This window comes from Actinia tenebrosa, unplaced genomic scaffold (genome assembly GCF_029948245.1).
Source record: "Actinia tenebrosa isolate PJP-AT-01 unplaced genomic scaffold, QUT_ActTen_1.0 PGA_scaffold14__42_contigs__length_11649687, whole genome shotgun sequence".
In the NCBI taxonomy this organism is placed as follows: Eukaryota; Metazoa; Cnidaria; class Anthozoa; order Actiniaria; family Actiniidae; genus Actinia; species Actinia tenebrosa.
Genome location: NW_028292574.1, coordinates 1,519,759 through 1,543,895, shown reverse-complemented (window position 1 = coordinate 1,543,895; position 24,137 = coordinate 1,519,759). Strand labels below are relative to the sequence as shown.

The 24,137-nt window shown below is 40.8% G+C and overlaps 1 protein-coding gene and 1 long non-coding RNA gene across 2 annotated transcripts in view; one reads left to right on the top strand and one right to left on the bottom strand.

Moving 5' to 3' along the window:
• LOC116288671 (uncharacterized) overlaps positions 1-24,137 on the bottom strand; it is a 371,660-nt gene that overhangs the window by 196,712 nt on the left and 150,811 nt on the right. The gene's annotated exons all lie outside the window — the stretch shown is intronic.
• On the top strand, positions 17,577-18,553 carry LOC116298477 (uncharacterized). The gene is made up of 3 exons (XM_089029864.1): positions 17,577-17,623; positions 17,708-18,355; positions 18,446-18,553. The coding sequence occupies exons 2-3, from the start codon at positions 17,708-17,710 to the stop codon at positions 18,551-18,553; spliced, it is 756 nt and encodes a 251-aa protein (XP_088885990.1). The 5' UTR covers positions 17,577-17,623.

Sequence of the window (24,137 nt, the reverse complement as noted above, 5' to 3'; positions counted from 1 at the left end):
TTTTAATTCATCATATTATATTTTAGGTAATGGTATTGAGGATAATGAGCAAAGACAGTAGCCGTCACAGACTCAACGGCCTGTCGTGTCACGCAAGGAAATAACTGAAAATAGAACAATTTAAAACTTAGCTTATTTCGTAGAAACGCAATGTGCCGCAAATTTTATTGCACACATCTATAAAATAGCTTCTTATCTCAAGGTTGAATGATATTTTAGGGCTGGGTTAGGTGCCACAAATGAGAATTTTGCAATATTCGAGGTCTCATAATCTTAGCTTTCCATGTCACGCTTTCAGTAGTCTCGATCAGTTAGGATTATTTTTCCGAATTCGCGCATTCCAAAAAAACCTATTACTGTTTTTGTGCAGAAGTTACACTAGACTAAAGTTCTGAATAGAAAAATTAGCTTTTAGGTGCAGAGAAACCCGAGAAAACAGACTTTGAAAGTAGCCCTCGGCCGACCTCGAAAATCGGCGTCTTTCACTGATTTGGGGTCGATGGACAAAAATTCGCATAGCGGGTGGAAAAAAGAATTTAGAACAATTCTAACTGCAATTTTGTAGTGAGGATAGATAGTACTTTCGATGATAGGAATATAAAAGAAATCTATTTTTCGAGCCCAGATCGAGTGGCACGCTGTTACAGAGACGCCCTCTTAAGCTCTATGCGCAAGCACACCCCGCGGCATCGACGGGGTTGAGAAAGCCTCAGTTTAAGAATTACTATCAGCCTTCTAAGAAACAAAAAGATAGTGAGCTGGTCTTCGTAGGAATCGCAGGGCTGGCAGGAGGCGTAGCTTTGGCGTATCTAATATAATGATCGTCTTTTTGGAAAGCGACAAGAATGACTTTACCACTTATCTGAATCCCCCCATCAAAGCCCATAAGGTTAGGCTGGTTAGTTGTTCTTTGTACAATTCTTGGTATAATTTAGTCAATGCCTTGGTCACCGTACTTAAGGCGCCTAACAAATATCAAGGTGAAGTGCTACCCGATGGACATTACACGCCAATCACCCTTGCCAAGGAGCTCGACAAGCGCGGTTATACTCTCACCACGGGATTGCCGCACGAAATGACCCTCAAACATAATATGCCAAACTATTCAGTAACTTTTGGAAAGTTTGACCCATTGGGATCTTTATTATGTGCCTCGGGCAAGACAATTACCGACACAGCCATACCCGTGAAATGGAAAGTCGCATCCTCTTACGAAGTCTATTGCGACTTGGTCCATAGTTACAACAATGGAGAAAAGTCTTCTCTTATGTCCAAGTTTCTGCCCAAAGGTAATCCATTTGACCCAGTAGAATACACTCCCATTTCTTTAAGCTATGACTTGTCTAATTTGGTAGAAAGCATAAACATCACCATTAAAGTGGACGGAAAGACGGTGGATTTCAACGGACGCAAGATCAATCTTGTTTTGGAATTCATATAATGGGTCGAACTGAGGACAAACTCAAAAGGATTTACTATGGGCCTGAAGGCTATTGGAAAGGAGCGTCGGCTATCAAGAAACTCGCGACCGCGGCCAGGGTATCAGAAGAAACGGCAGAGAACTGGCTAAGAAAACAAACCCTCTGGCAGGTTTATCTTCCCGTGCCCAAGTACATTCCCAGGCCCAGCTTCACCGTAAATACCCCCAATGAAGTTCATCAGGCGGATTTGCTTTTCTTACCGCACGATAAGGTGAGAAAAAAGACCTATAGGTACGCTTTGACCGTAGTTGATATCGCAAGCAGATACAAGGACGCCGAACCCATAACCAGCAAGGATTCTGGGGAAGTCGCAGAAGCCCTAGGTAGGATTTATAAGCGCGTCTTGAAATGGCCTAAGCTGCTGCAAGTGGATGCGGGGACGGAGTTCATGGGCGTGGTTACTAAGACCCTGAAAGACCACAGCACTAAGATTAGGAGAGCCGAAGCTGAGTACCACAGGGGTCAGAGCATCGTCGAAAGATTTAATAAGACCCTGGCCGAGCGTCTCTTTGGGTACCAGTATTGGAAAGAGCTGGAAGATCCCTCCAAACGCAACAGGGAATGGACTCAGAGGCTCCCCCAGGTCGTCGCGGCTTTGAACAACGAGGCGGCCAGGGCTACGGGGGTAAAACCCAAGGATGCCATAAAAAAGAAACACGTGGAACACAAGTCCTACGTCAGAAGTTCAAGGGCGGTCGGACTGAAGGAAAAAAAGCTACCCCGCGACATAGTGGTCAGATACCTCTATCAGCCGGGGGAACTCGAAGGTGGCAGTAAGAGAGCAACGGATCCTAACTGGTCCCTGGAAACGTATGAGATTTCAAAGTCCGTCACCAAGGAAGGGCAACCTGTGTTGTATTACCTAGATGGCCCAAGTCGCGGATTCGTCAAGGAAGAGCTGCTCATAGTCCCCAAAGACTCAGAGTAGTGCTGCTCCACGCGCCCGATTACACTCTAGGCATGTCAGTCTTACGTTGCCTCTGCAATGCCCGCGTTTATTATTTATGCGATCCACGGAGAACTGTTGATCGTCATTCGGGTCAAACCTCCATAGTAGTGGTATGTTACACTTGGCACACCTTGCCCCTTTCTTATAGACGTCGTCCACGCATAAGTCAAAGACATGACCCTTCTCTTCGTCGTGGCGCTTGTAGGGGAGGAGTTTCTTGGCAATGTTCTCTTTGGCTACGTCTTCTGGGGTGTGGTCGTAACGCAGTTGCGGCCCCCAGGCTCTTTTTAACTGTTTGGCATATTCTACGCGGCTTACGGCGGTGTAGATAAGGTTGCTCCAACACAGCCGCTGGTCTATGATCCATAAGGTTTCTTTTATGGTAAGCCCTTGCGCGCTGTGGACTGTCATGCAATAGCCCAAGCGCCAATCTGGATGGGAGGTTATTTTTTCCACCTTTTCTATGGGCACCCAGGCTTTATCGTGCGTTACCGCATTTTGCAGTTGGATGTCGGTACCGGGTACGCAAACGTCTTTCCTTTGCATGCGGGTGTCGTGGGGTTTATAACAAACGGGTACGGGATGCGTAGGAAAGCGCTCTTGGTGCATTTTGAGTAAGTCTTTCTGTATGCGAGATTGTGCCGCGCGCTTACTACTTAGCACCAGATCCTTAGGGTGCCAGGCGCATAGAAAGTCCTCGTAGGACTTCGCTCGTACGCGTTTGCGCAGTGTCTTGCATTGCTCGGCATCACTGAGCCCCCTTAATTCCGCTTTTAGCTTACGTATTCGATTCTTGCTGCGGTAGTCGGTGTTAATTTCCTCCGCATGGTCTACGAAATCTTTCAGCCATTCGTGGGGCATCTCTCCGGCTATTGGAGGAGGCTGGCAGGGATCTCCGGCGAATATTACTTGACACTTTCCACGGAGGAATTCTACGAATTCTTTGAGGATTTCTAAAGGAACGGTGCAAATCTCATCCCAAAGTATCACCGGAGGTATGTCGTGGATGGCTTCTGGTACCCACTTTTGGCCATTCCAACGAAAGAAGCTGTGGTACGTTTGAGCGTCGTGGCCCATTTCGCAGAGTTCTCTTTCCAAACGATGCGTTGGCGTTAGCACCTTTATCTTAGGAAAGAGTTCTAACACACGCGTCGTCTTACCGCTGCCTCCCGTACCGTAGAGGTAAGAGAAGCGTTGGTAGGAAATGGGGTCGGCAACTGAAGGTAGAGGCTCTTTGGTAGGCGTTACGGAACCACGGGTGTGCTCGCCGTGATATTCTACACGTGCCCTCCAAGACATTATCTCCTCATCTTTGACGCGCCATTGGCCACTTTCTGCAAGTTCATCGGCAGTGTAGAATTCCTTCATCTTTTCCAACACGCTAGGCTTTACGTATAAGGAATCCGTGGCTACGCGGGGGATATCTTCTTTGTCAAACCGCAGGAGCATCGCCAATAGGTTAATGTGCGCATATGCGAGCATGCTGGCACGCAGATGGTAATACTGCGGTCGATGGTCCTGGTAGTAACACAAAGCATTCCACTTACGTTCTCTCTGCTCGGCTCCTATGAAATAATCCCATTTCTCCACGGACACCATCGTTCCTTGGTCGTGGGCGCGCTTGATGAGGAAGCTTAGTTCGCCTTCGTCCGTTATTAGGCGTCGCTGCATATGTTTTTCACCCTCCTTAGCACCTTGCGTGAAATTTCCTATGACAATCCTCGCGGTGGGGTTGTGTTCTGGCAACCACTTCGTTTAGGCGCTATGGCAAAGTATGGCTTCATGCGCGGTGTAGGTGAGTAGCTTACGTTCTTCGAGGAACTTTAACAACGGTACGGGTATCCATTCTTTCTCTTGTAGATGCTTTCCGTACCATGCGTAAATTATGGGATGTAAGTCTTTAGCCAACTTCCAAGATGTTAGCCTGACGAACCCCGTAGCTGGCGCATCGTAGGTGCCGTCTAAGGACACCCTAAAGAATTGCGAGTCTGGATGCCCGTATCTGTCATGATACTCCTTACAATCTCCCAGGCCTTTGAAGCTGGCAGGATAGCAGTGCTTCATATGCAAGGAGACGTACTCTTCTTCATCATATTCCATGTTCCAAAGACCTCCATGACCGTGTTCTACGCACGCTTTGGAGATATCTTTGAACTCTTTTGGGGTAGGTTTCCATCCATTCCTCTTTTTGGCCGCTAAGAAGTCTAAGCTGCGGGAGCTAAGGACTTCATCTGAGAAGTCTTCCCCAAGGGTTTCGCAGGCGCTCTGGATGCGCAGATGTTCGATTTCGGGGCGGTAAAGAGTACCATCTTGAGTCATAAACTGGCTTCCTTCGGGATCCATCAGCCAAACGGAGTTCTCATGGATTAAGTCTACCAATGGGGAAGTTTCATAGACCTTAGTCTCTTTCTTCTTAGGAAATCTTAGTTCTCTCCAAGCGTGTCCGTTATGCTGGTAGATGACTATAGGAGCACCTCTGCCGCCGTATTTATGTGTCCCAGGGTAAATGTACCCATCTGTTATGTCTTTCACATATATTCGCCTTTCTAAGAGGGTTTCTAGCTTCTTGATGTTATTTATCGTCGCTCCAGCCTTGTAGGTGGAGTTTTCCCATTTTCTTATGGCTTCTTTTCTCTTTGGGGTTAACTTACCACCGCGGGCGGAATCTTCAAAGAATTCCCTTACCAGTTTCCCGACGCAGTTGCCGGGATGTCGCATTGGCTTGAGTTTCCTAACGTCTGGCTCTTTGATCTCATACGCACCGTAGATAACTACCGTAACAGGGTAAGCAACCTCGTAGAACAGCGCGTCGATGCCTACCAGCGCTCCGGGGCGCGTTTGCTTATTTAAGACAAACAGGTTCTGCTTACCAGACGCCCGAATAGGGTTACGGCCTCTTTCTATTACCCAGTCGCCGTCGTAATACTTTATAAACGTTAACTGTAAACGGTAGTTACCTTCAGGCATCAGGTCTATTATCTTTTCGGCTCTTTCTTCATCCATGATTTCTTCTGTGTCTCCTTCTGTGAATGTCGTGAAGGCGAAGTCGGCGTCCAAACGATCCAATACCTGGGTTCGCAGCTTGCGTACAGTTTTGTTTTGAATGCGCGCGATGTTGTCCATCTATATCTAGCAAATATTTTAACCTTCGTTTACGACCCTACGCGGACGCATCCAATATTTCATAGGACGACGTCTAAAAGCAGGTTTGGGAACCACGGGCTTTCTTGTCAACTCCTTTACGTATTCCTCGCGCGTTGTCGTACAAGTCGTCACAATCTCACAGGGATCCTTCCTGCGTAGATAAGAAATCAGACCACACTTTGTGAAGCTCTTGCTACATCTTGGACAAATAAGCTTACCACTCATCGTATACTTAACGATATTTTGTCCTCCATTAGGGGTAATATTTTAACTTAGTAATGTGGGGCATCAGTAAAACCCGTAGAGAGCTTTTCGAATCGAATTACGCAGGTAATACCCAGAACGACCTTACGGGTAATACCCACGGCCGACGCACGTACGTGAGCGCGGGGAATACCCATGTAATTCCGGGGGGTGGCCGCGAGTCCCCCTACCTGCTGCTGGAGGGGAGCCTCACTACAGTACATCCATTATCAATTTCATGGATGTAACGACACCTTTGCCTGGAATATTCGAAGATTCTGTGCCATGGAACAACGTTAGGAATGTAGGTAGCAAATGTAGGATTGATGATTTGGAACGCCAAGTCGTCAGTTAGCTCATTCAAGTAGACTTTTTTGTCAACGACAATAAAAGTAGGGGACCCGACTTGATTTATTTGGTGCATCAGTTCTACCATCCTTGAACTGCTGTTTTGGAAGTAGCGGTCTTGGAGATAGCATACTATCTGAGTTTTCATCCAAGCAAATGCCCCGGGTTCTTCTAGCTGTTCGCGATGCTCATACTTCAAAAAGGAGAAAAATGGGGTGACACGAATACGAAAATGTATACATTCGTCGGTATCCATATAGGGAAAAGAATCTACAACCAAACGGGCCATCGGGCCTTATGGGGCCAAAAAATGCCATTTCGGGCCTAATAAATACATACAACACAATATAAAGCTTCCATTTTCCGTCAGTCACTAGTCAAGTAAATATGGGTCGAACGCGAAGAAACTGTCCTGTCCTTGGATGTGGAAGCATCAATCTTGCTCGACTAGCAAATCATCACGATCAAGTTCACCGTATGGATACCGACGAACGTGCCAAATGGTTAAAATGGAGTAAAATCGGAATATGTGCGCCTTTAGAGGATGAAGAAACTAGAGCAGATAACAAAGAAATATGTATAGAGAAAACTTAAGAAAGACTCATTAAGCGACAAAAGGATATGGAAACAAACTTTAATAATTTCCTTAGAGTGCCACACAAAATCTGTAGTACAAAAGCGAAAAAAACCACTGCCTACGAAAAAAGAGCAGCGCTTAACAGACAAAAAAGATATAATTGCAAAGAAGTGGTTGACCTTGTAATTCGTAAATAATTCGTATATGCTACCGATTCTGGTATCCAATCCGTAGAACATAAAGGACAGAAACGAAAATTGTTGTTAGTAGAAGACGGTGCTGTGCATAAAGTTAAGCGATCTAGGTTGGAAGACACTGTAAAAGCAGGACAATTCATTTAAAAACATACGCTCGTGTAACTCATTTAATTAGTTGTCAATATGCACACTGTAGTACTTTTCTACCTATAAAATAAATAAACTATACAAAGAACTAATATAATTCAGTCCTATCTCTTTGTTTAACTATACCCGTCAACTGACAAGATTTTGACTTAAATTTCTCGCTCCACTGCATTTTGCAGTCTCATGTTTTGTCCGAAAAATGTATACATTTTCCTATTCGTGCCACCACATTTTTCTCCCTTTTGATAGTATGAATGCGGAGCAAAGAACCGAATTTCTCGCGTGGCATGCATCACTGAGAATGGAAAACTATGTTTTTGATTTCCAGAACGAAATTCGGAACTACTGTTCGAATGCTGTTACGATTTTGAGGGAAAATTGCTTATGCTTTCGTGAGTTATTTATCGAACAAACAAATGTTGATCCACTCCAGTACATTACTATTGCTTCAGCTGTCATGGCTGTGTTTCAAACCATTTTTTTGACTCCAAATACGATTGCTATCGTACCCAAAGACATGTACCGCGGACTGCAAAAAATTCACTCTCAAAGTAGCATTCAGTGGCTACAGTTTGTGAGCTACGTAACCAACAAAAATATCCAACATGCTGATAACAATGGGGAATAAAAAATTTACGACCAAGAATTGGATAAAACGTATTTCGTTGACGGATATTGTGCAGACACTCAGGAAATTTTCGAATTTTACGGTTGTATCTGGCACGGGTGCAATAGATGCACCGATGGTGATTCGCAAAATGTCGTTAGAAACAATGTGAAAAACGGAGAAATTTATCAAGGTACGCTTCAAAGAGAAAAACGGCTTTGAGCGCTTGGATATGATGTGTATTTTATGTGGGAATGTGACTTTAAAGTTCTTAGTCAGACAACGGAATTTAAGACCTTCATCAATTCTCATGAAATACCGGGACCATTAAATCCGAGGGATGCATTTTTTCGGAGGTCGAACCAATGCTACTAAACTATTCTACTCGTGCAAACCCGGAGAAAAGATCCATAACTACGATTTTTGCTCGCTTTATCCTTATATAAACAAGGTTAAAACTTATCCGTGTGGCCACCCTAGACTCGTTACAGAAAATTTCGGCGAGTTAAGCCAGTATTTTGGATTGATAAAATGCAAAATATTGCCTCCGAGACAAACTAACCCCAGAGTTAGGATTCGAGTTAGGATTCGAGTTAGGATTCGAGTTAGGATTCGAGTTAGGATTCGAGTTGGGATTCGAGTTGGGATTCGAGTTGGGATTCGAGTTAGGATTCGAATATTGCAACAAATATCATTGGATAAATTCTTGGTTATTGCCAATAATTTGTTTAGAATCACAATGCAGTTCTTTTGACTAAAACATTCACGTAATACATAATAAAATCATTCCATACACTCGAATTATACAAACCTCAACAAATTATAATTTTAGGTCAAATTATCAAATTCATCTATTATATCATCCACTTAGATTTATTTGTACATAATGCTGTGAATTATTTACTTCAATTAATTGTGTTTAAACAAAGCTCAAAAAAGTATTTTCCCCAGCTTTAAAGGGTCAATAATTTGTGTTATTTCTCAATTGACACGGTTTTCTTTGTTATTCACAAGGCTTTATTCTTGTTATCACCCTCATTATAAATGCGAGGTCAATATATAGTTAGTTATTAACCCGGTTAATAACTATATATAGACACCGCATTTATAATGAGCAACATTTGATAGAAAACCTTCTCAATTGAGAAATAAAATGCCTGCGGCCCTCGGGATGTATATGGCTTATTGCCTCCGTTCTCGGTAATTAACTCTTACTTAGATGCTAAAACGCGAAACATTTACTATAAATTGTAGTCAGATATCGATGACAGTAGTCATTGCAACAGTGATATTTTAACATGTGACGGATATGATATCTTCACTGTGCAGAATGTACGTTTCAAACATTAAAGAAGTAGTCCTTTTTTAACTCGTAGGAACGAGTTATTGTGAGGCGTCTGAATGTGACTCACACACACAATATGGCGGTGCAGATCGATATTTAATCGTATGTACATATTGAGTTGAGCATCTGCCGAACCCTATACGAATTTTCATGAAAGCGAAAGCTAGCTCATCTACGGCATAAGGTCATTGAGTCAATTGATGACAGTATTGCATAAGCATGATTTAAGAATCCGCTATATTTTATAGTCATTTAATAAAATCTCTGGGCTCAGTGCATAAGTATCCACGAGATGGCCATATGGTGCGTTTGATCGTTCATCGCTGCGCTTACTCGTGAAAATCCTTTCAACGCCCGAATATAATATTTGTATCATCGCGCGCCGCCCATGTAATGTCCTCCATATAAATTCATGGGCGATTAGTAAATAAATAAGAAATATGAGTGAATGGATGCATGAATGAATGAATAAACGAACATAGTCAATTCAATGAAAAATCATTCCTGTTGCATAAACAAGATCATAAATATATTCACATTATTTATACATCATTATCGTTGTCGCTTACAGAAAACAAGAGTATAACGTAATTATAACATCGCCCATTCAACGAGAGAGTTCAGTTGCTGATTTGAAAAGATCTGCATGCTCGAGGCTAAACGAATATCCAAATTGATAATCCAGACGTGTCTAAAAAAATTTGCAATATTTAATGGCGTCAGTTATTTTTACCTCGTACTCTAGTTGAGGCTAGTTGATGAGCCGGTGAGTGACAACGTTGAATCAAAAGAAACACAACAAGATACAATATAGCTGTAGGTGCTATTAAAGCACAGTGTCCATAACGCACGAACAAAACAAAACCAAATTCGGGAAAAATAGTAATCAGCTATTCAACTCTGAGACCAAAAGGCTATTGACATACTAATACCACCCTAACAACCGGTTGGATTCAAGGTCATAACACGAGTGATATTCTCCCATTAGCTATAGACAGTAAAAAGTCAAGTAGTTCAAAATAAACGTGTGCCAAATATGTCTTGTAGACTTTCTTTTTGAAACTCGTCCAAAATTAATTCGGCTGCTGGCCTCAGCATATTTGGCGAGAAGTATGGGTGTCTTGCCCTCACGCACTCCAGCTGGCAATGGTAATATTTATTGCCCTCCGAGCTAAGGCGCTGGACACCCTGCTGGTCAAAGTACAGGTCCCGCTCTTTGTGTTGGATGACAACACCAACAAATGCGGGACCATCCTGAGACCGGTGGGGATAGGGGCATCCAGCACATTTTTTCACCCTGTTGGAAAGGTTTACTAGTATAAAAGGATTGCTATTAAACCAAGGAGGCCGTCCAATAGGTACTATCGGACGTGGTGGGTACTGATTAGGTTGTCTGGACGCCGACAGCGGCAGGATCTGGGCGTGGCTGGTATTGCCAGTCATCGGGGCTGGTTGTCTGGACGCCGACAGCGGCAGGATCTGGGCGTGGCTGGTATTGCCAGTCATCGGGGCTGGTTGTCTGGACGCCGACAGCTGTGTAGGCTGGAAAGGTGAAACCCTTTCAAACAGTGTCTGCAAAACATCGGGATCAATAATCTTTTGACACAGAATGTCATCGTTTTCGTTTACTTTGAGTACGTTTATCATTGTCCAAATGACATGGAAGCACACGTTTCTTCCGTTACCAAAGGAATAGTTACAAGAGGTCGTGCTCCCGATCTCAACAAGCCTGATGTTGCCATTGTCGTTCAATTCAAATACCTTTTTATCATTATTGATGTCATGAATTCCTGTCAAATCAATTTTTGCTCGTTTTGCCAGCTTCAAAGATTGTTCAAAAGCTTTACTTCTTGACTTTCTTTTTCGATATTGAGGTCTGGCGTTAGACTGATGAACTGTTCCCTCCTCGTCAGTAGACCCCTCCATGTCTTGGAGATCAGCCATCATGCTCGCGTGATGATTTGTTGGTCGCTTGGCCCTATGAGAGGAGTTTTCATCCACAAGGATGCCAGCTGTATAAAAGCTCGGATCTACATCGCCAGAAGAAAGCTCTCTAGCAAACGCACTAGCACGATCCACTTGTCTTCTAAGGGAAGTTTGATCTTTTTGCTTCTGGTTTCGGCACCTGCCCCCCGCATAGTTTCCCTCCATATACTGTTCCAGTTTTCCTTTTAGCAAGGCAGATTCGATGACATGGTCTTCTGCAGCCCGAGCCAGGGAATCATTGCGAGCCCCACGAATAGCATTGCGTGCATGGCCTACTTCGGCCATGTTGGTGTTTGAAGTGGTAGAAGACTTGAACGCACGAAATGCATGGAAGCGCCGTGGGTGCCAAAAGCTCTCAAACCACTTCTTTGCATTCGCACGCTTTGCCTTTATACCGGACCACGTATGGAGCCGTCGCCTAGCTGCTTGATATGTTCCTGGAGTTAGGGCTGCATAGAGGTGGTGCGTGATCTGGCGGAATTCCGACTTCGCTTTCTCACTCCATTCCGAGCACTCTTGTTTTCTGGCACACGAGTAAAAGTGCATCTCACACGAGAAAGCACGCGCCACGGCCTCAGCCTTGAGTGAGCGTCTTATTGACTCCCGATTCCCTCCGTGCTCGTCAGTTACAAACCCATGTGGGTCGAATACATGGTCTTTATCGCCAGTATAGTCTCGTAGTGCCTGGATAACAAATGTACAAATTAATGTTTATACTAAATGTGGAGGGCTACTTTAAATGGAAAAAGTTGGAAACGGCCTACAAATCAGGTGATACTTGTTGACGTTTAGTGAAAATAAATAAAAAAATTATTATATAAATAAATGAATCAATGAGTAAATAATTTAAAAGTAGAGGAATAAACAAACAAATTAATGAATTAATGAATTAAACTTCTGTTAATTTAATTCAATATAATTTTTTGTCAATTTTCACACCTTATTTCCGATATAAATTACTTCATTACAATATCGCATCTGATTACAATGTGAAAACCTGGTTATTTTGCAAAACCAAGTTCCTAACAACATTGCCGAATTACCCACCCAGGGAATGGCCATTTCCCATGGTTGAGGTATAGGAAAACCAAGTAGCAGGCAACTTAAAAGCTTACTTCGTTTAGGCATTGCCAAAACTTGCAGAGAGTTTCTGTAGATTCTGTAGAACAATCCATACTGGCAATGGTAACGATTTCTTTTAAAGTTGGATGCTCAACAGTGAGATTTATCGTCTTCATTCCCTTAACTCTATCGTGTTCAGCGTCCAGGAAGCAGTCTTCGTCTTGAAGAGGATGTCCACTCCCCACCTAATAACAACAACAGCTGATGATGATGAAGATGAAGATGATGATGACATGTAATAAGTTACCGCGTCACAGAGGGGTGCGCGATTAAGAGCAATGAGCCAGGACTCCTAACGAGAATAGTCTTTATCAAACAAATGATACGAGAAAGAAAATTCTCACCTGCATTTGTGCAGCCATTTCAATTTTTTCCCGACTTGTTCTGAACACAGCTGTAATCTTATCTTCACTCACACGTCCATCTTGAACTTTCCATAGTAGATAAGGGTCATGCTTATCTGTGGCTTCCTTGATTTTAGCTAGCGCATCGAAGGAGTGACCAACTGGATTAAGCTCTTGCAGGGTCTTTTGTTTGATGTTTTGGATTGCTTTCAGGTTTGTCAGCTTCTTTGCCTCAGCATATATTTCTTCTATTCCTTTCCCATCTTTAATAGATGCTCGTAAGGTCTCATATGGAAACTGGCACGGCTTGGCTGAAGTGTTATTTTTGAAGAATGCGCCTGCCTTTTCAGTGATGTCTGGCCGAGGTGACTTTGCTTGACACTTGTGCTTACCACTGTGATACACAATGACAGAGTCTTCTACAAACTCCCATATTTTTCTTGCTGGGCAATCAATTGCTTCCACTTTATATCCGCAACAGTCACATACAACATCTTGGCCATCCTTTTTGAAATTTAACTTGTTCTCCTTGTTGTATGACATGAGGTACGGACATTTTTTGTTGGTACACTGATATGTCCCCTGACACGCAGCAACTCTTCTTGTTCCAGAGAATCCCACTGAAACAAAAGGTGGAAAATATTTCTAACAATCAATCAATCAGAATATCCTAGGAATATAGCAACATTTTATTGTGCTAAAATTTGGCTGCATGTGGTTGCTGCCTGCTTCGATCATGGGACGAGTTTTGGCGAATGAACTTGAAGTTTGATTTTGGATTTTAGATTTTAGATTTTCTCCCTCACCGTGGGCCTTTGTTTTTAAATCTTTAATGAAAAAAGTAATACTGTTGCAGCAATGCAGGACTCTCTGAGTTTAAAACCCGGTAATAGCAATGGAAACAAGAACTAAGTGAATTTTTTAGCTTCTTGGGTATGACGAAAGTGTAAGCTTTGCTGATAATAGCTTACCTCTACTGGAAGTTGTCCACTGCTTCCAGGGCCTCCCATCTTTTGTACTCTTCATTTTTTCATTGGGATTATAGGACAACTTGAAAGTGCACACGCCATCGATATCATGCGGGAGTTGCTCCACTTCTTTTGGTAAGGAAGAATTTTGAAAATTCCTTTAACATAAAAAATAAAAGAAATTTTAAAAACAAAATTGAAAACCGTTTTGAATTTGGACAACTTAATTTTAATCAAAAATGTAACCTTTTATTATGACTGCATAATGACGTCCATTTTTGACAATGAGTAGACCAAAACTGACACATTACCCTTAATCAATACACCCGGAAAAAAGTATTTGATTAGATGGAATATTTTTGAAAATATGACGGATTTGTTTAAAAAATAACTGATCTGATCGTTTTTGACCCCATCTGTGCCTACCGTAAACTAAGTGCCATGAGATTAGGGGGCTGTGGGTTCAAGTCCCGCTCGGGGCACATCTTTTTTTCTGTGCATTTATTTTTCTTTAACTCGTCCATGGCATATCAGACGTTCTTCTCTGATGATGATTTAAGTCAAAAATGGAAATTTGTCATTTACTTTTCAACTAGCGCATACAGTGATGCTAAATTAAAGTTAACACCTAAATTATTTTACTTGCTATGGCAAGCTATACACATGCAAAAAGACTGTCCATTTACACTTACAATTCAGAGAGGGGCTGTCGCGTCTTCCTGGGAAGATAAAAGCAAACAAGTTAGCTACAAAATAATTTCTACATGCAGAAAATATTTAAATCTATCATTATGTGAATAATTAACATACTTTTTGTTATTGGGGTTTTCATATATTCGTTGCTTACGACACATTTTAATCTATAAATTGTTCTCTGCTTGCTAACAAATGAAACGAGATCTTTGCGGTTCATGAAAAAGGCAATGTGAAAATGTTCTTTGTTCTTAGAAAAATGCGCAACTTACTTTTTCTTGGACTTCCCCTTACATCTCCCAAGACGCATGTGTTTGTTAAGTTTTGAATTTGATGCGAAGTGTTGCCCACATTTAGAACAGTTGATGTCGTCATTGTGCTCATCACTGGATGATGACCCTTGTGCTTCCAAATTTGGCTTTATTTTTTTCTACAATTCAGAAGTGTTAACTTAATTCTAGCAAAAGACATCATGGAAATCAATATTGTTGTGTGTGGGTGTGTGGGTGTGTGTGTTCGGAGGGGGGGGGGGGGGGGGGGGTCCAGAATTCTCTAGTTATCCTTTTTACTTTCACTGCAATTTATTCAAACTAATGCAATTAATGAAAACAAATGGAATCATGTAGCTTATGCATTATCGATCAAAATTCCTCTCCAGCTGAAATGCTGAAGAGCAGCAAAAAAGAAATTCATGATTTATTAGCATATATAATTACCTGATCCTGTGTGAATGTAGGCTTAAAGAGATAGTCATCATCATCATCTGAGCAAAATATTTTTTCTTTTCTTTCCTAATTAGAAAAAGAAAATGAATCAGTGATCCGAAATACTAAGCTTACAAAATACTTCTACTATGTAAAAAAATAAAAGAAGGACGGGAAAATAAACCTGGCTAAACTTGTTTTTTACAATAAAAACCCTAAAATGTCTCTAAAAAAGTGTCTATTAATGATAATTAGAAAATTTACCTACCGTTTCCAACAGAGATGTATTTGTAACCTCTTCCTCATCACTTAGTATGTGGGTTATATCTGACACGTTTCTCTAGTTTGTAAATAAAATTAAAATTGGATGAATCAATGTAAAAACACTGACTCTGCACTCCATTGTATTTCGGATGCGTTGTGGGTAATCCTTACAATGATGATGATGTTCTCTGACAGAGAACAATAATGTAATATCAAATTAACTTACTCCTGGCCTGTAGAATGTTTCCACAAGTTCATCTTCCTCATCTTCTTGAATTGTATTCTGTTAATAATAACACAAAAAAGTTATACATTGTGCAAAACTACAGCTACATTTGGGTGAGCTACGCTCAAGCTCACGAGCCCTCATGTGAGCCCATACAAATTATGTCTCAAAAACACGGTTTTTGGATGTTTTGTGGAAATAATGACTATCTAGGCAAAAAACATAAGTGGATTCAGTTAATTCAATTATTCACGGACTGTATTATATGGTTTAGATTGAATTCTATTGAAAAAAACCATCGTACGTTTTAAGTTGAATGTACAAGAGAAAATGCATGACATATAAACCGGGGTCAAGCTAGAAAATCGTCTCTCCTTGAAATAAAACAGAACCTGTCAACAAAAAACAACAGAAGTGGATTTGAAAACCACGGGCTTTCCTGAACATTTTGGTATATAATTCATAGGAATTTGTTAAAATTTAGAACCGTATTTTTGCTGATTTTATAAGCTCTTACTATCTGTTGGTCTATACATTCGTGTCTTATGGTTTCTTAGGTTTCGTAGCCTCGAAAACACGCTAACTACGGTAGTTAGCGAATAAACAGAATATTTACAGGGTCTTACTTGTGCTTTATAACTTTACTTTTAAGAACAACCTTTTGCTTTGGAAAGAGAGAAAATATACCGAAAAGAGCAATTATTCCAAACGTATGGGAATTTTTTTTCCAATGGAAATTAAAAGATCAATTTGTTGGAATGGCCCATGGCATTGAATTTTGCATGTACACGTGACCAGACCTTTGTAAGAACATATATCAATATCAAGCAGTTGTGAAGCGCTCAGTTTTAAATATGTTCATGAATAAAATGCGCTATTGAGATACGGTATGCCGGGTGTCTCTTGTGCTGTCCCCTTTGAACTGTTCTCTCTGTACCGATACATTAGTGCCACGTGAGTGCGAGTGCGGAGAGTAAAGTTTTCAGTTAAATTTTACCGCTCTCTGCTAATCAATGTATGTAATAAAATTTATTCACAATTAGAAAAATTGACAATAAGCAATATATTGATCTTACTCTTACCTCAAAAGCCTCTGAGTCCTCCATGTTGTTGGTCGACAAAAACTGATATAAGCCTGCGTAGCGGCAGGGACTTCTCTCATCAGAGGGCAAAGCAGGCTAACCTGGTATCCTATACTTCGTTTCCGGTGCCAATGAAACATGATCAAACAGCGGCATCGGTGTTTGGTGTTTGGTGCTCCACGTGATTAAGGTTTTATTTTACAGCGATACCCCTATTAAGCGACCACCCTTTATAAAGCGGCTACTATCAAAGTGGTACGGTACCTCTGTTAAGCGGCCGCGGCCACCTTGAGGTTTGTTTTTATATCATGGCTATCAAATGATTAAACGGCTATATCATTTTTTTTAATGCAAAAAAAGAAGCGTTAATAGTAAGTACAGACTAGGCGTGATTTCAGGAAACATTTTATAATTGTTATTAATTTATGCTCAGTCCCGAGTACAGCCTCTTATTTAATTTACCTCGAATCCTAACTCGAATCCTAACTCGAATCCTAACTCGAATCCTAACTCGAATCCTAACTGGAATCCTAACTCGGAAGATAGATACCCTCATTGCCTCCATCCAACTTATATTTTCCTGTGCTTCCGGTTAAGATAAGAAACAAATTATTTTTTCCATTGTGCAAACAATGCGCAATCGATGAGACGGATATATGTTTACATTCTTTGGGCGAGCGTAGCTTCTGGGGTACTTGGACGACATGCGAAGTAAGTAAAGCTGTTAAAATGGGCTATCGAATCATCGAGACAAAAGAAATATGGCATTTTGACAAGTCGCCTTGTGACTTATTTAAGGGTTATATCAACATGTTCCTCAAATTAAAACAACAAAGCAGCGGATTTCCGGCATGGGTTCAGTCTAATACGACTTACTTTAACACCCACAACTTGCGCCCCCTGTGGAGCATAAGGCAACTGACAAGTTCCTTCCTATGAACACGGTTATTCATTTTTTTATAAACGAGTATAAAAGATCTCACAAAATTAGCATTTACGGGGAAAAGTTAATTGTGAAGTGAAACGATAATGGATCAACAGTGCATACCAACAATATGCCTGGTATTTCTGCATTCATTTTAGAATATAACAATGTGAGAAATATCAACAACTGAAACAAAGCGGGCTGATGTGTTTCTTTTCAGGTCAAATTGTCGTATTTGATTGTAGGCCACACTCATGAAGACATCGACCAGGTATTATATCCGGCACTACAATACAACCTTACATGCTTTCATTGCTATTCAAAATTACTGATCACATTTCGAACAATTTTTTAGATGTTTAGTCGTTTCTCCGTTGCACTAAGGAAAACCGAGGCAACAACAATTTCTTCTTTGAGGCAAGTGATCGGTTCCTCCTATACTCCTCAACCATCCACAGTCTACATGGAAAATGTCTATGACATCAAAGAATGGTTGACGCCTTACCTGAGTAAATTGAAGTACCACAGTCGTCCACATGCATTTAGATTCAAGAAAGATGATGCGGACAATGTGGTAATGCATTACAAGCAGCTGGCCAATTCTAATCAATCTTGGCAAGGGAAAAACAAGACTAACCAAGGCTATTTGGTCCTGAAACAGAATCCCCCTGGGAGACCGTCGGTTCTCAGACCAAACCATGAAAATTGTCCGTCTGTCAATGTCATGAGCGGCCACATTGACAACTTGTCCTCTCGATTGACCCACGCAGACATGCAGTGGTGGCAGGAGTTCCTCAGGCAAGAGGAGAGAAAAAGATCAATGTGGGAAAAGATGACGAACGCACAGTACGCTGCGGCGTCATGTAAGTTCCCCCTGCCATCACTTGCTCACTGCGATGGTGAATCAGCGTCGGAGGACGAGGAAAATGCCGACAGCAAAGACATCCAAAAAGCTGAGCAGAATATACTAAAAATGATCAACAAGACCACTGATCACAAGCCGGTAAGTCACCGCAGATCTATTTCAATATTGCTCTGAAGTAAAGGCACAGTTAGTTCATATATATAATCCCGTTTTCCGAATTAATTTCAGATTGAAGAAGTTAGTACAGCCAAAAAGAGAAAAGCAACCAATCAGCTGGGAAAAGAAAACCAGCAACAGAGAAAAAAACAAGGAAGGAAGCAAAGAAAAAAGAAATAAATGCTTCCGCCTGCAAATAGTTATTTGGTAGACAGCTCTGGCCTCCGTTCAAGACGTTTCAGACTGTAGTTCGCTCTTCCCTCCGTTCCCGGCCTCCCACAACGACACAACATCTGCAACGCAAGGCTAAAAGCAGTGAGCTCCCTAGGAAAAGTTTCAGACATACCTAAACTACCACAGTCCATTCCAATCCTTCTATATTCAAAACCTACAACTTCTCTAATAAAGTATGAGGAAATAATATAATATAATTATACAGCTTCTCATTAATCCCATATAGGTAACTGTCCAATTATTTTCTTAATTGGACAGGTCTTGTTGATATGGGATTAATTAGGCAGCTATATAATTAATAGGTAATGAGATTTCATGCTCCCCAATCAAGAAATAATTAGACTCAAAAAATTCCTCTGACTGCCAAATTGGACTCGGCCTACGGCCTCATCCAATTTTGTCAGTCCTCAGAATTTTCCTCGTCCAATTATTTCTTAATTGGACAGCATGGAGTCCTATTACATATACTAATACGAGGAAATTTGATATCTGCACCGTTGACACGTGAAACTGATAATCAATATTGGTTTAGTGAAGACGCCCTAATCGTTCTGGCCACTTTGAGATTTCAAAGTCAACTTGGCTAGCATTCTGTAGTCTCCATAGACTGGAATAAACCATAGTTAATATCAACTATTAACTAATATTAACTATGAATAAACTTAGAATACTCGCTTTCTCTATGTAGATAGGAATTTTTCATTTGCTGCTAAGTTCATTGCAAGACAGAGTTTTTACAGCAACAAGTTAAGAACGTAGCCTGCTTTAGGCTAACGGATGCGGCGCAGGCTAGATTTTGTAAATAAATTTTTTTGGGACGGAAACCAGTTACAATTCGAAATATATGTCCAAAAACAGAAATAAACTTGGGCACTTCTAATGAATCAGGAAAAATATATATATTCCTTTATCTCTAAGACTACATATTTTGATATGCACAGTGCAAAACTTCAATTTTAATCATACAATTATGATGAATTACATCGTCTTTACTCGCTACTTTCTTTACATTTTTCTTCAATTGATGTTACATTCATATAGACTTTATTAATGCGGTACGCATGTGGCTGCATTCAGTCTAGGCCAGTTATCTTGGCCTTGACATAGGTAGTATAACCGATTTATCGTAAGTGTTCAATTCTTCTTGGATTATTGAATTGGTCTTAAAATGTTTTGTGTTTGTAGTGTACTTTTCATCGTAGCATATAATTCTTCGTATTATGTATTATCTTGGCCTCTTCTCTAGTTCTGTCCGTCGTTTATTAAAGTCAGAGCCAGCAAATGGAATTGAATTTCTCCGCGGGCTTTTCTTCTTGTTCTTATGCTCTCCATTTCAACAGCCATGATAACGTAGTACTTCAGGGATAAAACGGTTTTGTCTCTCATGTTGTGATTATGACAACATCGCCGGCTATAGTTTACTGTTGTGCAGGCATGATATACTAAATATTTCTCTCCGTATATTGATTATCTTCAATCTTCATCCCAAAGAAAATCTTTAAAGTAGTGCTTTAAGTAGGTTGTGCATTCTGCATATAGGAAAGCGCGCATTTAGTTTTTGAAATCTAGAAGGATTGGATTTCTTAGCCAATCATATAAGCAGAATAGTGAAGCCATGCACTGTGCTCGTGATCAAAGTAAATCATAAAATGAAATCCGATAAGCCACGACAATGCGCGCGAACTTCGACAATTCCCTCCAAGCATGTATCTTGTTTGGATTAGAAGCCGTCCCAAACTACGGCAAAATGCTGTTTATTTTTCTGTCTTCGCGTTATTCAAAGACATTGAATGGACATTGAAAAGTTTTATTTGTGGTACAGCGATCTTTTCTTTTCGTAATCAAGCTGCTGAACTCCGAATGCGTGGGTTCTTAGCAGCATATTGTGCGAGAACTTTATAGGGCTTGCTGACAATAGGTTTCGAGAATTAAGGTCTGCTGACTTCGATATAAAACAAGTCCAAAATTGTGAAGAAGAATTCAAAAGGTATATTTTTTTATATAATGGAAACCAAACGAAACCCAACGTAGCCACGGAATACAGTAGTTAAAAGCCGGCTTGCCTCGACAGAAGATTACATTATAATCAAGCCTTCTTCGATCCAGTTGTAGATTTTCGAAAATGTAAGGTAAATATCTAAGTCATATTATTGCAGATATATAACTTGTGTTACTACGCTACCTTATTTAGGATTAACGGCATATATTATTTGCAAACATGTTGTGGTAAATGTTTCAGTTGTCGTATTCCCTGACCTATCGACATCAAACTAAAGCACAACTTATTTGATTACATATTTAATGAAATTTTAAGGTCAGCTTAAAGTTCAAACATATCTCGTGGATGCGTATCCAGAGTACATAGAGTAGAGGGTCTTGGTGACAAAAAAGACAGGCTTTACTGCTAGACATACTCTTTGTGCCTTTAAGATAAATTTATAAATTTTCTTATATCACTTTTCTGTAAAGATTAACTAAATGTCACTTAAAGGTAACTTTTTCCTATGTTAGTCTTTAAGGAGATTTAAGCCTATCATTTTAATTTTAAAAAGCTCATTACAGATTTAAGAAACTTTAAGGTTTTCTTAAAGTCTTTTAAATGCGCCAATTCATCCAGTGATGCGTTTAGCGATTTCTGCTTACTCATTCAGGGCAAATAAACCGTTTGAATTCGCCTGGTCCAAGGGGGTTTCTCGTGTTATGTTTTTTTTTCCCTCGATAGAACAAAAACCCTACGAGAAACCTGCGGAACCAAGTTAAAATAACATACACATATGTCTCTGCGGCATTATTACCACCTACTGTACTACACAGATTGTACAAACAAGTCTGTTTACCGCTCCTTTTACCGACTGACAGTCAATAAGACCGAATGTAATTAGATATGATATGTAACTGCTGTGTATCAAATGAATCTTATCTGAATGAGTCATACAGTACTGTATTCTTGGCGGCAGTTTTACGCGGGTTGGTTTACTTTGGTCAGTACTACGTCTATTTTTAATGTTAGAGATGTGTGCTTATATTTTCAACCAGTGTGAATCTTGAATATAAGCGATGTTTATTCATGAAGCATAAAACAGTGTGTTGATGTTTGATTTTACGAAATTAAAACGATGTCTTGATCACGCACTTGTCGTGCTTCTTGCTAGCCTGCGCCATTTCCCGCGCAATTCTACAATGTTTATGCTGTGACTTGGGGGACTTGAATACCGTAATCAGATACACTTAGTTTCCCCTGTTCAGATTTACGAATCACAAATCAAAATTAACCTCCGAGATAGATTGCCAATCGTTTAAATACTGATCAGTTTTGATTGGCCGTTGTTTATGTTATAGCACGTGTGAAAAAATCTAACACGGGTTGTGAATCAAATTTCCGTTTTTAACTAGCTCGAAGCGTACTGAAACAAGTTATTGTTTATGGGTGATAGCTATTGACAGAGAAAGAACATGGTATCTGCTTTGAATAATATGAGGTACAAGATTGGATGAACTTGGATATCATATCTCCATATCCACAAAAGAATCCAAACATGACATGTAGATTATCGAATACCAAAGACACCAAAGGAGAGGAGTTAGGCTGCTTCATCGTGCTCTAGCCATGGTAATGAACTTTTCATTGGAATTTACATAAAATTAGTACCAAGTACTAGTCTAAGATCAAAGGCCAAAACCAAAGTTTTGACTTCGGAAATTCGAGAAAGAGCGAGGTGGCTCTTAGCGAATAATATGAATATGTGGCAAAATCGTGAGTTTGAAGGTAAAATAAACCGGTATTCAATTTCGTACCAAGATGATTTTGAAACTGGTAAACGGATATGTATCTCAACGCAAATAAAACCCTTTGTATTGGTCCAAAAAGGATATCATGTCTGTTTCTAAATATAGCAGGCTAATGATTGGACAAGATCGGATATAATATCTTAAGATAGGATATGATATCTCAGCCAAAGTGGGTGCAACCAAACTCGATGTGTGATTGGTTAATCCCAGATATAATATCACAAATCCGGATATGATATCCGAGGTCAAAGTAAACACATGTCATCTTCCAGTTTAAGATGGCATTTTTGTAATATATGACGTAATGTTATATGATCCCAATGTTATCATTATATAATCATAGACACTACTTATTGTACTTGAGTAGTTATAACAGTGGCTTGAAATAAACATCTTGATTCTACACGATCTGAGCGACTACAACATGGTGTCAGAACGTGGTCTATGAGCGAACCATTACTCGTATCAGTTAGAATGGCATCGAGTCTACAATGGGCAGCGCCCAGAGAAATGTCTTTTGAAGGCAACGTCAGCGAGAACTATCGAAAGTTCGAAGAACACTGGAATCTATTCGAGAAAACAGAACTTAAAGGAAAATCCGAAGAGGAGCGATGCTCGTATTTTCTGCTCTGCATTGGCGAGAAGGGTCGAGAAGTGTACAAGACACTGGACCTTCCTGACGAAACGACGACTGACGACAAAGGTGAGACAGTTTGGAACAGGACTACAGCGGATATCAAGACGGCGTTCAAGACTTACTGTAACCCGAGAAAGAACATCACTTTTGAAAGACACAAATTCAACACGAGAAACCAAGAACAAGGGGAGACAATTGATCAATACGTGACAGTATTGAGGACTCTTGCTTCACTGTGTGAGTTCAAAGATCTCAAAGACGGACTCATACGCGACCGGATTGTGTGCGGCATATCTGATCAATCCCTGAGGGAACGCTTATTACGCGAAGCAGACCTGAGCTTAGACAAGGCACTCAACATTTGCAGAGCATCCGAACACTCCAGACAACAGCTAAAAACTATCTCAGAGGCCAAGAACGCGAACGTAGACTTCGTCAAACAACGACAACCCAGATACAACGAGCGCCACACCCCCACGCAGACAAGGACGACAGGCGACTCCAAGCAAAAGCCATGCGGTAATTGTGGAATCCTACACAGGCCAAAATCATGTCCTGCCTACGGGAAAGAATGCAACAGTTGCTCAAAGCTCGGACACTTTGCAAAATACTGTCGATCAAGCCAGCAACAGCAACAATTTCAGCAGAAATATCAACCAAGAAATCACCGAACACGTGTACACGAAGTAGAATACGACGTCATTGAGAGTGATTATTCCGACCACGGCGTCGATCAGATTACAATAGACTCTGTCAACGAAAGCATCGATCACAACGAACAGTATGCAGACATTCGCATTGGTAACAAGGACCTGAAGTTAAAACTCGACACCGGAGCAGAAACAAGCGTCTTAACAAAGGAGGATTTCTACAAAGTCGTGCCTCGTAAGCGTCGCCGAGAAAAACTACAAACGTCCCACGCAAGACTCACAGCTTTTGGTGGTCACGCAATACCTGTCATAGGACAATGTTCGTTAATGTGTCAATTTAAGAACATCAAACAAAGAGTCATCACTAAAGTCAATGAACCAACTCCATGGGTCAACTCGATGGTCGTCAACGAAAAATGTTCCGGAAAGTTAAGAATCTGCATTGACCCCCGTG